The sequence below is a fragment of the Lethenteron reissneri genome, chromosome 64 (assembly GCF_015708825.2).
Source record: "Lethenteron reissneri isolate LAM-NWPU_2019-01 chromosome 64, ASM1570882v1, whole genome shotgun sequence".
NCBI lineage: Eukaryota > Metazoa > Chordata > Hyperoartia > Petromyzontiformes > Petromyzontidae > Lethenteron > Lethenteron reissneri.
In genome coordinates, this window is record NC_083842.1 from 10,836,344 (window position 1) to 10,852,522 (window position 16,179).

The following is a 16,179-nucleotide window of genomic DNA, read 5'->3' on the forward strand; positions in this document are numbered from 1 at the left end:
CTGCATTGGCATTGCCGCTGCATTGGCATTGCTGCTGCATTGGCATTGCTGCTGCATTGGCATTGCTGCTACATTGGCATTGCTGCTGCATTGGCATTGCTGCTGCATTGGCATTGCTGCTGCATTGGCATTGCTGCTTCATTGGCAATGTTGCTGCATTGGCATTGTTGCTGCATTGGCATTGTTGCTGCATTGGCATTGCTGCTTCATTGGCATTGCTGCTTCATTGGCAATGTTGCTGCATTGGCAATGTTGCTGCATTGGCATTGCTGCTGCATTGGCATTGCTGCTGCATTGCCATTGTTGCTGCATTGGCATTGCTGCTGCATTGCCATTGTTGCTGCATTGGCATTGCTGCACCGCCCATGCTCCTGGTGCTGCTGATACACTTGGGGCTATGCTCATTCCCAAACCTTTCTAAACAGTGTTGCCTTTAGAGGCCAACTCCTTTGCCTGACGACGATCGCTTGCGTTGCGATCGAAACGCCGTGATATTTATTCGCTCTATTTTTATTTTTCTATCTACCAAAGAATATCCAGAAACAAAGCAGGCGTCCGTCAGGGGTCGGGATTGAAACCCACGACCTCCTGCATGCCAGACGAGGGAGATAACTCTAGATTTGAAGCTTTCGTGACTGCAAGGATTCGTACTCTTAGGTTTATTCGGTAAAGTCACGTAGGTAAAAAAAATGTAATTAATAAAAGTAAAATAAAACAAATTTAAAAATTCACGACGTTTTGGAAGCAACGCTGTGACGGTCCCACCTGAAGACGGAGGCTTGTGTTGCTTCCGAAACGTCGTGAATTTTTTTTATTTGTTTTATTTTACTTTTATTAATTTAAAATTTTTTACCTACGTGACTTTACCGAAAAAACCTAAGAGTAGGAGGGAGATAACATCTCGCCGACGCGGCACCCACACACACACACACACCGCACGCGTTAAAACGCACGGCGGGCGCGGGGGCGTACCGATAGGGTTGTGTTTCCAGTACTGGATGTCGAATTCGAGGACGACGAGCAGGTACTGGAACCAGGCGTTCATCTCCAGTCCCGGGTGGGGCATGTGGATGCTGAAGACGATGCGGTTCGCCTCGATCCTGCGCTCGGTCGCCTCGTCCAGATCGCGTAGCTTCACGCATGCCGCCGGCCCCCACGGCTCCAGCCACGAGTTGGGGCCCGAGTCGCGCTCACGCACGCACTTTGTGGCCAGGTAGCGCATGGCGGCAGTCGGGTTCGGTGCTGCAGGGAAGGTGGTGGGGGGTGGGGCGGGGGTGACGACAGTGGTGGCGTTGGGTTTGGGACCCCATTTGGCAATTACTATTCGTCAAATTTACTGTTACGAGACATTTGCAAGTTCAGAATCAGAATATTTATTTATACTGGAGGGATTCGATGAGTTATGAAGATATTTTTCACAGGTGTCCAGTAACGGCACGGGGTAAGTACGTTACAACAACAAACAATACAAAAACATGATAGCAGTGCAAAGTACAAGAAAGGTAAACAGATCACCCAAACACATACAATTAAAAATAGCGCATGGCGGCAGTCGGGTTCGGTGCTGCAGAGGAGGTGGTGGGGGGTGGGTGATGACAGTGGTGGCGTTGGGTTTGGGACCCCATTTGGCAATTACGATTCGTCAAATTTACTGTTACGAGACATTTGCAAGTTCAGAATCAGAATATTTCTTTATAGTGGAGGGATTCGATGAGTTATGAAGCTCTTTTTCATAGAGGTCCAGTAACGGCACGGGGTAAGTTACAACAACAACAAACAATACAAAAACATGATAGCAGTGCAAAGTACAAGAAAGGTAAACAGATCACCCAAACACATACAATTAAAAATAGCGCATGGCGGCAGTCGGGTTCGGTGCTGCAGGGGAGGTGGTGGTGGTGGGGGGGGGTGACGACAGTGGTGGCGTTGGGTTTGGGACCCCATTTGGCAATTACTATTCGTCAAATTTACTGCTACGAGACATTTGCAAGTTCAGAATCAGAATATTTATTTATACTGGAGGGATTCGATGAGTTATGAAGATATTTTTCACAGGTGTCCAGTAACGGCACGGGGTAAGTTACAACAACAACAAACAATACAAAAACATGATAGCAGTGCAAAGTACAAGAAAGGTAAACAGATCACCCAAACACATACAATTAAAAATAGCGCATGGCGGCAGTCGGGTTCGGTGCTGCAGAGGAGGTGGTGGGGGGTGGGGGGGGGTGATGACAGTGGTGGCGTTGGGTTTGGGACCCCATTTGGCAATTACGATTCGTCAAATTTACTGTTACGAGACATTTGCAAGTTCAGAATCAGAATATTTCTTTATAGTGGAGGGATTCGATGAGTTATGAAGCTCTTTTTCATAGAGGTCCAGTAACGGCACGGGGTAAGTTACAACAACAACAAACAATACAAAAACATGATAGCAGTGCAAAGTACAAGAAAGGTAAACAGATCACCCAAACACATACAATTAAAAATAGCGCATGGCGGCAGTCGGGTTCGGTGCTGCAGGGGAGGTGGTGGTGGTGGGGGGGGTGACGACAGTGGTGGCGTTGGGTTTGGGACCCCATTTGGCAATTACGATTCGTCAAATTTACTGTTACAAGACATTTGCAAGTTCAGAATCAGAATATTTCTTTATACTGGAGGGATCCGATGAGCTATGAAGATATTTTTCACAGGTGTCCAGTAATGGCACGGGGTAAGTACGTTACAACAAACAATACAAAAACATGACAGCAGTGCAAAGTACAAGAAAGGTCAACAGATCACTCAAACACATATACAATTAAAACTAAACCATCCCCATCCTACCAGGCAAAGCCCGCCGAGGTATTAACTTATTTTTTAAAAGTGACCTGGCCTCAAATAGCTCAACAAAGTGCCTTATATTTCGATTTAAAGCTTTCGTTACTGCAGGGATTCATCTTCTTGGTTCTTTCGGTAAAGTCACGTAGAATTGAAATAATAAAATAATAAAAATAAAAGTGCCTTATCATTTAGACATTTATAGCAGCAAAATAATGTTAATAATCTCAATGCATGTTTCTAAATGTGTTGTGGGGAAAAACCGGGGGACCCGGAGAAAAAAATCCACACAACCACGGGAAGAACATGCAAACTCCAAATTTTTAGGCGTTAAGATCAAGATCAAACCCACAAATCTCAGAACGCGCAAGCGGCTCAAGCGTTAATTTTATTCAGAGAGGCGTAGTAGTTTTTAAAGACGTCGTACTCGCCGCAGAGAACCATAGCGACACGACCACCACACCCCCTACGATAGCTGTCGCAAAAACTGTGCCACACGCCCTCCCGCATGGCCTTGTGGGAGCCTCGGTACCAATAAAGTTATTTTCTTTTGTCCTTTCCATTGTTTCGTTTTGATGACGAACATGTACGTCATCTTCTTAGTTTTTTTCGGTAAAGTCACGTAGGTAAAAAAATGAAAATTAATAAAAGTAAAATAAAAATAAAATAAAAATCACGACGTTTCGGAGGCAACACAAGCTTCCGTCTTCAGGTGGAACCGTCACAGCACGATAGCTGTATCAAGTAAATGAGAAATTCCAAGAAATACTACCCCGTATATATACTGGTTGAGGGGGGGGGGGGGATGGGCCAGGATAGGCCCCGTTTTTATTATTATGGTAAGGTGCGGCTTGAGTTGCCTCCGAAACGTCGTGATTATTATTTTATTTTTATTTTACTTTTATTAATTAAAATTTTTTACCTACGAACATGAATACTTGCAGTCACGAAAGCTTCAAATCTAGAATGTACGTCATCATAACAGGAAAGGGTTAATACGTAACATTCGGTGGTTCGTGCACTGCGCTGTGAACGCTGCCACCCGAGTAGATGTCACTCGCCACAAATCCGCACCGACAAGTCTGGTGAAGTATGTTGAAATAACTCCTACGACCATGGCATGGGCAGGCCTTCATCCAGCAGTGGATTGGTGAAGCTACTACTGTGCATCGTGCCATCGGCGTCATGTTCTGAGAAGAATTCAGGTCTCTTGCAGATCAGTGCAATCCTTTGCGTTGGAGAACAGCCCCCACAGAAGTGGACATCACAGAACTAAATTTCGATTTAAAGCTTTCGTGACTGCAGGGATTCATCTTCTTGGTTCTTTCGGTAAAGTCACGTAGAAGGGAAGTAATAAAATAATAAAAATAAAACATAATAAAATAATTCTCACGACGTTTCGGCCACAACGCAAGCAGCCGTCTTCATGTGAAGACCAGGTCTGTCGAGGCGACGGCTGCTTGCGTTGTGGCCGAAACGTCGTGAGAATTATTTTATTATGTTTTATTTTTATTATTTTATTACTTCCCTTCTACGTGACTTTACCGAAAGAACCAAGAAGATCACAGAACTAGCTCCGATATTCCTTCGAAGTGACTTCCGATCTAGTCCATGGCTTGACGCTTTCCTGTGTGTGAATGTCCTCGACTTTACGTAACAATTTATTTCCTATTCAGTAATGATGTCATGTGCTCTGGAAGAGATATGTGTACTGTTTTGGCCTAATACGCAGTTACATCTACCCTTTTTAATTTGGTCGGCCTGGCATAGCAAACGTGCTTTTCCCTATCTTAACGGTGAAAAGTGCCTGGGGGCCGTGTGGTTAATGCCACGAAGTAGGTGACATCAGATATGGCGATGCCATGAAATGAAACGTTGCACGGCCGAGTGACTGCGATAACGTCAACGAAGATCATCATCAAGCGATGACGGAACACTCGCTCGAAAGCATTTTCAGCAGACCCACCTGTTTTGCATTTCCAGACTAGCCACTTAAACGTCATACGGAAACCGGCGACTATAGGAATTTTGCTAAGGGCACCGCTGCGGTGCATTAGGCGCGTTTCCACACATTAAGGAGCGACATCTGTAAGGTTATTTCTACTACGAGAGAGAAACCTCCCGAGGGATGGAACATAAACCAGGTGCATGTTTGGCTTGCTGGTATGCGGACAGATGCGTGCACACACGCTCGAACGCACCGATGTAATGTCGGGATGCATGAGAGCAAAGTATCAACAAGCGCACACGTGCATGCGTGAGTGCACGGACGCGAGGGCGGTGGCGGCAGCAGGAGCGAGCGTGCAAATGCGCATACGCGTTGGGGAGGTGGTGGGTGCATGAGCGCACACGTAGATACGACTATGAAAACAGACACTGGGCAATGCACGCGCATGAACAAGCAACTACAGCCACGCAATCTACTGCTCCCTTTTACTGCTGTGCCCACTCACTGCAGCCATCCTGTCAGCTTCATTTTTTTTTTGCCTGCCAGCCACTGTACAATTACATTTCTAGAGATACTGTGCGGCTTCATCTTATCATGTGTTCCTAGAACTGCAGCCACTTCGCAGCTACACCGAAACTCTCAACTGCTACACTTTACAGCCGATGACCACATCGCCTGGAATGTGCGCGATCTCGTCTCAGAAGCGGAGAGGATGAGCCTGGATAATGCTTCAATGGGTGATCGCCACATACACCAAATGTTGTTATCGGCTGCGGGATTTCGTGCTGGGCAGCAGACGGTAGTGCAATACTTGCTATGCTCCCACAAACAATAAAGCTAAAATAAATTTCGATTTAAAGCTTTCGTGACTGCAGGGATTCATCTTCTTGGTTCTTTCGGTAAAGTCACGTAGAAGGGAAGTAATACAATAATAAAAATAAAACATAATAAAACAATTCTCACGACGTTTCGGCCACAACGCAAGCAGCCGTCCTCAGGTGAAGAACATGTCTGTCGATAAGACAGGTGAAGAACATGTCTGTCGATAAGACTGTCGATAAGACTCTGTCTTATCGACAGACTCTGTCTTATCGACAGACATGTTCTTCACCTGAGGACGGCTGCTTGCGTTGTGGCCGAAACGTCGTGAGAATTGTTTTATTATGTTTTCTTTTTATTATTTTATTACTTCCCTACTACGTGACTTTACCGAAAGAACCAAGAAGATAAAAGCTAAGATATTTTAGATTTTACCAGGTAAGGCTCACTGAGCTATGTAGCTCTTTTTCAGAAGCGACCTGGCCACAAATGATAGCTCAACGAAGTGGCTTATCACGTAGAAATGTATAGCAGCCAAATACTCCATAATCTTCACCTTTACCAACGCACACTAACCAGTGTGGGTGGTGACATCTGGTCAAATAACTCCCACAGTGTGGAGAGGACTTGTATGTGTTGTCCTCTCATACTACCATTGCCTGTTCAAATTTCTCACCCTGGTCTACAAATCCCTTCATGGTCCGGCCCCCACCGTATCTTGCCACTCTTGTATCTTTCTACGTGTCGCCTTCGCGCCCCTTCTACATTCCCAGTCTTTGCCGTCTCTCTGTGTTCCTCCTTGCGTTCAATCCACGCTTTCGCTCATAATCTCTTCTCGCCCTCCTTCAGTGGAACAAACTACCCCCTCCACGTAAAAGTCACCTCCGTTCACTAATTTCCGCTCAATCTTAATTTTGGAGCTTTCGTGACCGCAGGAATTATTCTTTGGTTCTTTCGGTAAAGTCACGTACAAAGATAAAAGAATAAATTAAATAATAGCATACTACGACGTTTCGATTGCAACACAAGCAATCATCATCAGGTATAAAAGAAATAGCAACAAAAATCTAACCAGAAAACTATAGACAGACATATAAGCAGACAGACATCATAAAGATACACAGAGAGAGAACACGTATCGGCACAAAGAAAGAGGTCGTATCTGTGACGGGGCCTTAAATATAGAGAGGGGACTTTACCGAAAGAACCAAATAATAATTTCCGCTCCTCACTCAAAACTCACTTATTTTCCGTAGCTCACCCCACTACCCCTTAATCTCCCCCTCATAACCACCACCGTTACTTGTCCCTCTTCATATTCTCATTAGATGTCTATCACTCGTTCCCCAGTCATTCAAACCATTCATCATCGTTTACCGTCATCAACTTCGCTCTCACCGAATTCACGCATCACAGATTTTCCCCCATCGCTCCCTCTCATCCATTTCATTCACCTCATTTCCACCATAACATTCATATGTACCCTTGTTAATTCTTTGTAAAGCACCTCGATTAAGGCGCCTTCATTAAGGCGCTTTATAAATTCCTTTAAGATAAGATGTTGATCCTCTTTCGCACCTTACGAAGCCGACCGTGCTAATCGGAGGTGCGACTTCATCCTGACCCTTAAGGTCATCCAGGAATACAAAACCCTCCCTGTCAGTATGCCTATCCACGGCCTGGCGAGGTGGCCAACAGCATCACCATCTAAGGGGATGGGGGCTAAGCTGAGGCTTGGGGATTATTGTGCTTTTGCCTACCCCCTGCCTTGTCCTTGCATGCCTTAGGTCCAAATGGCTGGCGTCTTCATTTTCTGGAAGCTGCATTAAAAATAGTCTGTTTCTCCTATAACGCGATAGTAGTTTCGTTCCTTAGGAACAACGCGTTAAGTTGAAATGGCGTCGTAATAAATAACATAGGGCAAAGCACAGTCCGCGATAACACGTGCGATGCGTACGCAGGCTGAACCAAGACTGCGGGACGCGGGTAGCATCTAGAATCATCCAGCAGCATCCCGCCTCGTGCGATGTACGCACAACCGCGTATTCCTACTCGCACAACGCAATTCCGTTCACTCTAACGCGGTTCAACCCATTCGCATCAGTGTTATAGAAAAAAGTGCTCTCTAATACATTCGTCGCGTTACATAAAATTCGCGTAATGAAAACAACAACAACATGCGTTAAAGAACAGACCATAATTGGATTTTGCAATGTGCACAGCTACTCTCCGTGATCTTCTTGGTTCTCAGAGAATTATTTTATTATGTTATATTTTTATTATTTTATTATTTCCCTTCTACGTGACTTTACCGAAAGAACCAAGAAGATTAATCCCTGCAGTCACGAAAGCTTTAAATCGAAATACTCTCCGTGACTTTGCCTAAAAGCAACTCCCACAGCCACACAAAGTCTACACTGGTACACGTCACAGCCGCATTCCTCACGGCTAGGCCTGTAGCCACAGATATGCAGACACAATGTGCTGTTGGGCCCAGTTACACTTTCACAGCTGCAACCACTTTAGTTCCCGAGAATTCCCAGATACTACCGCTGCAGACAAAGCAGGTTCCTCTTAACCTGACGGCTTAAATCACATGCACACAGTGCTCATACACATGTCGGTATATATGTGGAACTTCTTTCGTACGGTACGTAGCCAACCATGATAATCGGAAGTGCTGGGAAGGGCAAGAAACTAAACACAAAAGCAGTTTTAAAGAAACGAAAACTAATATGAATCTAGAAATCTGTTTTAAATCTGCAATACAGTACACATCTCAACAGCTATACATTCGGGGAAGAATTACATTTTTTTGGATTCATCCGATAAAAAAAATCCAAAAACCGGGCCTGGATTTAAACCGAAAATGTGAGATCACGTTTTCTAATCAGGTGATGTCAATTTATTGTCACTAAGATAGGTTTAAATTATTAAGCAACGTGAATGATCTACTTCCTAAAAAAAAAAAATTCCTGACATTTGACCTAAAAATACAAAAATATTACATTTTAACATCCAAAGACCCCATCCTTACCGCATACCCATGTGTTACAATTTCTACAACTGTCAGCATGTTGCTGTTTCATGCACATTTCACTCGTCTTTTGCACCCCAAGAGGTCAACAGAAACAGACCAACAAGCCCGCTACTCTTCTAATGTGCATCTTTGATCGCTGAATATGTTCGCCACCACGCAGCAAAAAATAAAAAAATTCTAAGATTACCATGGTTACGATACCCCATTCACCCAAGCAATATTTTTGTTACTGAAATCCAAAATATTTTTTGAGTCCTCATAAAAAATATCTAAAATATAATAAGTTCTTTCTTGATTTGAAGCTTTCGTGACTGCAGGAATCCATACTCTTTGGTTCTTCGGTAAAGTCACGTGGGGTAGAAAATAAAAAAATAGATCACGACGTTTCGGGCGCAACACAAGCATCCGTCATCAGGTGGGATTTTATACCTACGTGACTTTACCGAAAGAACCAAAGAGTATAATTAGTCCTTTTATGAATCCAAGTGCTGAGATGCACTTAAATTGCTTCTTGGACACGTAAATAAGAAAACAAGACACTGATAAATACATTTTGACAAGAGAAAAATTATATGTACAAAAAAAACACGAAAGACAGCGGCTAAAGTACGCATGACATTTGAACAACTGGATGCAACTGGGCGCATCTAACGAAGAGTTCTTGAGGAAATCTCACGGATAGAGAGCTGAATGGAAGGACCACGATTGCCGGTGTCGTTGACCCAGAACATGGCACAGAGAGAGCGTTGAATGAAGGCCACACCAAACTGTGTCCAGTCATGGGAGTTGTTTGACCATATTTCGAACTAAAACTAAACACTCTTTATTTGACCAGGCTATGCCCCACTGAGCTGTGTGTAGCTATTTTTCAGAAGCGACCTGGCTATCACACAAAGCATAGCTCAACGAAGTGGCTATCATCAGGTGGAAATGTATATCAACCAAAAAACGCCTGATGTTGATTCTAAATGCGGAGGGAAAAGCCGGAGAACCCAGAGAAAAATCCACGCGACCACGGACAGAGAGAAACGCACGCAAACTTCAAATATACAGCAGGCATCAGGTCTGGATGGAACCCACCACGACCTTCTGTATACCAGGCGAGGTAGTTAACATCTCCAAGCCACTGTGATGATGATGAGAGAGAAACACGCAAACTCCAAATATACAGCAGGCGTCAGGGTCGGGATGGAACCCACCGCGACCTCCTGTATACCAGACGAGGTAGTTAACATCTCCAAGCCACCGTGATGATGAAAGAGAGACATGCAAACTCCAAATATACAGCCGGCGTCAGGGTCGGGATCGAACCCACGACCTCCTGTACACCAGGCGAGGGAGTTAACATCTCCAAGCCACCGTGATGATGATGATGAGAGACACGCAAACTCCAAATATACAGCAGGCGTCAGGGTCGGGATCGAACCCACGACCTCCTGTATACCAGGCGAGGTAGTTAACATCTCCAAGCCACCGTGATGATGATGATGAGAGAGACGTAAACTCCAAATATATAGCCATTGTCAGGGGTTGGGGATCGAACCCACGACCTCCTGTATACCAGGCGAGGGAGTTAACATCTCCAAGCCACCGTGATGATGATGAGAGAAACACACAAACTCCAAATATACAGCAGCAGGCGTCAGGGTCTGGATGGAACCCATCACGACCTCCTGTACACCAGGCGAGGTAGTTAACATATCGCCACCGTGGCGGTCTGCGCTGGTTGGTGAAGGCAACGCCGCAGAATCCATGTAGCAGTCAAATGGCACAACCTGCTTGTGCACTCCAAGGTGGGCCATCCATCCAAGGAAAAATCCAGGATCAACCCTGCCTTAGCTTGAGATACCTGGCACATTACGAGTGACTTGGGTCAAACTACGAGGCACATTTCCACTGACCACAGCTCAACCTCCGTGACCTCAAGAGAGGTTGGCTGCTTCTCCATTTTTCACCATCAGCATCACGACAAGATAGCCCTGCAAGGTGCCACACTGCACATTTCGTCATGTTTCCACTTTCCTCTGTCTCGTAGTGCCAATATGCTCAAGTGAGTGCCACATCTTTCGGGCACCAATCCTCTTATGATGTCATCCTCAGGCCATCATTCCCTGCTAGGGTCTTACCCCGAACAACCTTTTCTCGAATGCATCTCCAATTTACCACAAAGACCACAGATGCATATTTACCTCGCATGCATTTCCTACGTGACTTTACCGAAAAAACCTAAGAGTATGAATCCTTGCAGTCACAAAAGCTTCAAATCTAGAATGCATTTCCATTGACCACACACATAGACCTCCCCTTTATCTCGGATACATTTACAGTGTTAATATTTACGTCAGAATCATTAAAATTTGTTTACCAACAGACGCATCAGCTGACACATCATGCGTTAGCGTTTTATCTGTTTTTTTTAAGACGCTCCCGAAAATAAGACACCCTTCAAACTTATATCATAATAAAGTTGTACAAACCTGGTCACACGCGGACACACAAAAACAAACATAACCAGACTACAGTACTGGATACAACTTTAAAATTTACATACAATAAAGAGTTGTCTTATTCTTTTGCTGCTATACATTTACAAACGACGATAATTCTATTTCGTTGCGCTATCATTTGTGGCCGGGTCGCTTCTTAAAAAGAAGCCAAATAGTTCAGTGGTGACCCTTATCCCTGTAAGATAGTTTAATAACAAAAAGTTGTGTATATGTTTCGTTAAATGATTTGTTCACCTCTGCTATACTTTGAACTCTGGCACTTTTTTTTACATTAAACAACTCTGATGATGATAATGATATGCACTGTCCTCAACAGAGATTTTTGTTTGCGTTGACCGCTTGTGTTGTGGTTATTGCAAACATGATGCCTTGTATAAAGGTGCCAATTTTTGTACCAGTTGAAAGAGTAAAAACCTATTACTATATTTTGCCACCGGTAAAGGAGATGTCTCATAGTGTAAAAGCTTTATAGCTCTTCGGATTCCTCCTTCCCGTCTACACAAAACATTCCGTTAATCACGATAAGCAAATCCAGTTGCTATTATTACACCCACGTCTCAATGTGCCCCCCCTCTTTACCAAACCACCATTAGCCCCCCAAAAACAACAACAACAACAACAAAAGTAGCGGTGACATCACCGCCGCGCTTAGTGCCAGGCTAGGTGCACCTTAGCCCCCCAAATGATCGCGAAGTTTCCTCACAGATGAGTCCGCCGACGAGGAACGCCATCGTCTGCAGCAGCAGCACCACGGCGCACACCACCAGCAGCTTGCGGCTGCTCATGTTCTCGATGATCGCGCCCTCCGCCATCTCTTCTTCTCTTCTTCTCTCTTCTCTCTCCTACACCGCGTGTGGCGACGAGTATGGAGGAAGGCTGCAACCCCAACAATAACAACAACAACAACCAAAGTTGTTACGCTGCGACTAAGGCCTCGTCGCAACTAAGGCCTCTTCGAGCCCTCCGAGCTTGCCTGAGACGATTGGCCGCGGCTCTTCGGTGGGAGCACCCAACTAAACCCCCCCCCCCCTCCTTCCCTCCTGAACTCCCGAGTAGCTCAACCCGCCTTCACCGCGTGTGACGGCGAGTTAAGAGGAAGGCTGCAACCCCAACAATAACAACAACAATTAAAGTTGTTACGCTGCAACTAAAGGGCCTCGCGGTGCGACTAAGGCCTCGTCGCAACTGAAGGCCTCTTCGAGCCCTCCGAGCTTGCCTGAGACGTTTGGCCGGAGCTCTTCGGCGGTAGCACCCAACCCAACGCCCCTGAACTCCCGAGTAGCTCAACCCGCCTTCACCGCGTGTGACGGCGAGTTAAGAGGAAGGCTGCAACCTCAACAATAACAACCCAAGTTGTTACGCTGCAACTAAGGGCCTCACGGTGCGACTACGGCCTCGTCGCAACTAAGGCCTCTTCGAGCCCTCCGAGCTTGCCTGACACGATTGGCCGGAGCTCTTCGGCGGGAGCACCCAACCCAACCACCCCCTTCCCTCCTGAACTCCCGAGTAGCTCAACCCGCCTTCACCGCGTGTGACAAGTTAAGAGGAAGGCTGCAACCTCAACAATAACAACAACAATCAAAGTTGTTACGCTGCAACTAAAGGGCCTCGCGGTGCGACTAAGGCCTCGTCGCAACTGAAGGCCTCTTCGAGCCCTCCGAGCTTGCCTGAGACGTTTGGCCGGAGCTCTTCGGCGGTAGCACCCAACCCAACGCCCCTGAACTCCCGAGTAGCTCAACCCGCCTTCACCGCGTGTAACGACGAGTTAAGAGGAAGGCTGCAACCTCAACAATAACAACAATCAAAGTTGTTACGCTGCAACTAAGGGCCTCACGGTGCGACTAAGGCCTCGTCGCAACTGAAGGCCTCTTCGAGCCCTGCGAGCTTGCCTGAGACGATTGGCCGCGGCTCTTCGGTGGGAGCACCCAACTAAACCCCCCCCCCTCCTTCCCTCCTGAACTCCCGAGTAGCTCAACCCGCCTTCACCGCGTGTGACGGCGAGTTAAGAGGAAGGCTGCAACCCCAACAATAACAACAACAATTAAAGTTGTTACGCTGCAACTAAAGGGCCTCACGGTGCGACTAAGGCCTTGTCGCAACTGAAGGCCTCTTCGAGCCCTGCGAGCTTGCCTGACACGATTGGCCGGAGCTCTTCGGCGGGAGCACCCAACCAAACCCACCCTTCCCTCCTGAACTCCCGAGTAGTTCAACCCGCCTTCACCGCGTGTGACAAGTTAAGAGGAAGGCTGCAACCTCAACAATAACAACAATCAAAGTTGTTACGCTGCAACTAAGGGCCTCACGGTGCGACTAAGGCCTCGTCGCAACTAAGGCCTCTTCGAGCCCTGCGAGCTTGCCTGACACGATTGGCCGGAGCTCTTCGGCGGGAGCACCCAACCCAAACCCCCCTGAACTCCCGAGTGGCTTAACTCGCACTCACCGCTCCTCTTCCCGCCCTTTTGTTATTCTTACAACTTGGGTCGTCACGGTGTTTTAGTAGAAGGGGGGTTTAGCTGTGCCCCCCACAGTCGACCACTTACAATTTCCTTACTAATCACCTCAAAGTCGTCCTTTAACTATATCCCTTCAAAGTCGCCCTCACAATCGTCCCCCTTACAATCACCTAAGTTGCCCCCCTTACAAAACCTCACAAATCACCTCACAATCACCTAAATGTCGTCCCTCTTACGAATCTCCTCAAAGCCCTCCTTACAATCACCTCACAATTAAAACCTCCCTTAAAAATCACCTCAAAATCACCTCACAGTAGTCCTTTAACTATATCCCTTCAAAAGTCGTCCTTACAATCCCCTCACAATTTAAACCTCCCTTAAAAATCACCTCAAAATCACCTCACAATTTAAACCCCTCTTAAAAATCACCTTAAAATCACCTCACAGTATTCCTTACAATCCCCTCACAATTTAAACCTCCCTTAAAAATCACCTTAAAATCATCTCACAGTATTCCTTACAATCCCCTCACAATTTAAACCTCCCTTAAAAACCACCTCAAAATCACCTCACAATTTAAACCTCCCTTAAAAATCACCTTAAAATCACCTCACCATTTAAACCTCCCTTAAAAATCACCTTAAAATCACCTCACAATTTAAACCTCCCTTAAAAATCACATTAAAATCACCTCACAGTATTCCTTACAATCCCCTCACAATTTAACCCTGTTTACAAATCACCACAAATCACCTTAAAATCACCTCAAAATCACCTCAAAGTCGACGTCTTCACGAATTCCCACGTCCCTCACAACGACCGCACAAAGTTGTCGTTGCCGCCTTCTCTCTCCTCTTCCTCTTTAAACAAAAACAACGATGAAGAAAGCAATGGAGAGATTTGATTTCCCTTCAGCTCTCACGCCACAAACTCAGTCGCTCTCTCCTCGTCGTCGTCCTCCTCTTCGTCTTCGTTGTCGAGAACGAACAAAGCCCATGGGGGCGTAGTGATGATGATGATGGTTGGTAGTGGTTGGTGGTGGTGGGTGGAAGCGACGCCAAAAGTTTTTTTTTGGTTTTTGTTTGAAGTGTTCAGACCACTCCCTCACGAGCCACGCACCACAAAGAAAGCCTCCAACAACCCCCCACCACCATTAAGTCCATCATTGTCATTGTTATTTATGAAGCTCACGGGCTTGTGTTGTGTTTTGTTTGTGTTGTGTCTGTGTGTTTGTGTTGTTGTGTGTGTGTTTGTGTTGTTGTGTGTGTTGTGTGTGAGAAGCCCGTAACACAAACTGTTACAGCTTCAAATCTAGATTGTTACAGTCGGTGTAGAGGTCGTTGTGTGTGTGTGGGGGGGGGTCTCTGTGTGGGGGGGGGGGGTCGTTGTCTGTGTGTGTGGGGGGGTCTCTGTGTGGGGGGGGGGGGTCGTTGTCTGTGTGGGGGGGGGGGGGTCGTTGTCTGTGTGTGGGGTCTCTGTGTGGGGGGGGGGTCGTTGTCTGTGTGGGGGGGGGGTCTCTGTGTGGGGGGGGGGGTCGTTGTCTTTGTGGGGGGGGGGGGTCGTTGTCTTTGTGGGGGGGGGTGTCGTTGTCTGTGTGTGGGGGGGGTCTCTGTGTGGGGGGGGGGGTCGTTGTCTTTGTGGGGGGGGGGGGTCGTTGTCTGTGTGTGGGGAGGGGGGGGGTCGTTGTCTGTGTGTGGGGAGGGGGGGGGTCGTTGTCTGTGTGTGGGGAGGGGGGTCGTTGTCTGTGTGGGGGGGGGGGGGTCGTTGTCTGTGTGTGGGGGGGGGGGGGGTCGTTGTCTGTGTGTGGGGGGGGGGGTCGTTGTCTGTGTGTGGGGAGGGGGGGTCGTTGTCTGTGTGTGGGGTCTCTGTGTGGGGGGGGGGTCGTTGTCTTTGTGGGGGGTCGTTGTCTTTGTGGGGGGGGGGGTCGTTGTCTGTGTGTGGGGTCTCTGTGTGGGGGGGGGTCGTTGTCTGTGTGTGGGGGGGGTCGTTGTCTTTGTCGGGGGGGGGGGGGTCGTTGTCTTTGTGGGGGGGGGTCGTTGTCTTGTGTGGGGGGGGGGGGGGTCGTTGTCTGTGTGGGGGGGGGGGGGGTCGTTGTCTGTGTGGGGGGGGGTCGTTGTCTGTGTGGGGGGGGGGGTCGTCTTTGTGGGGGGGGGGGGTCGTTGTCTGTGTGTGGGGGGGGGGTCGTTGTCTTTGTGGGGGGGGGGGTCGTTGTCTGTGTGTGGGGGGGGGGGTCGTTGTCTTTGTGGGGGGGGGGGTAGTTGTCTGTGTGTGGGGGGGTCGTTGTCTGTGTGGGGGGGGGTCGTTGTCTGTGTGGGGGGGGGGGTCGTTGTCTGTGTGGGGGGGGGGGTCGTTGTCTGTGTGGGGGGGGGGGTCGTTGTCTGTGTGTGGGGGGGGGTCGTTGTCTGTGTGTGGGGGGGGGTCGTTGTCTTTGTGGGGGGGGTCGTTGTCTGTGTGTGGGGGGGGGGGTCGTTGTCTTTGTGGGGGGGGGGGGTCGTTGTCTGTGTGTGGGGGGGGGGGTCGTTGTCTTGTGGGGGGGGGGTCGTTGTCTGTGTGTGGGGGGGGTCGTTGTCTGTGTGGGGGGGGGGGTCGTTG

General features: G+C 47.6%; 1 protein-coding gene across 3 annotated transcripts in view; it reads right to left on the reverse strand.

Moving 5' to 3' along the window:
• WLS (Wnt ligand secretion mediator) overlaps window positions 1–14,876 on the reverse strand; it is a 38,731-nt gene extending 23,855 nt beyond the window's left edge. Inside the window, exons 1-3 of one of the 3 annotated variants that reach the window (XM_061577585.1) lie at window positions 14,363–14,876; window positions 11,838–11,976; window positions 973–1,242 (exon numbers count right to left, since the gene is read on the reverse strand). In XM_061577585.1, the coding sequence (XP_061433569.1) occupies window positions 973–1,242; window positions 11,838–11,946 (379 nt within the window). In that variant the 5' untranslated portion in view covers window positions 11,947–11,976; window positions 14,363–14,876. Of the gene's footprint in view, window positions 1–972; window positions 1,243–11,837; window positions 12,011–14,351 lie in introns of all 3 variants that reach the window. The other 2 variants (XM_061577584.1, XM_061577583.1) reach the window with 2 other exon arrangements.
• Window positions 14,877–16,179: the final 1,303 nt, after the last annotated feature.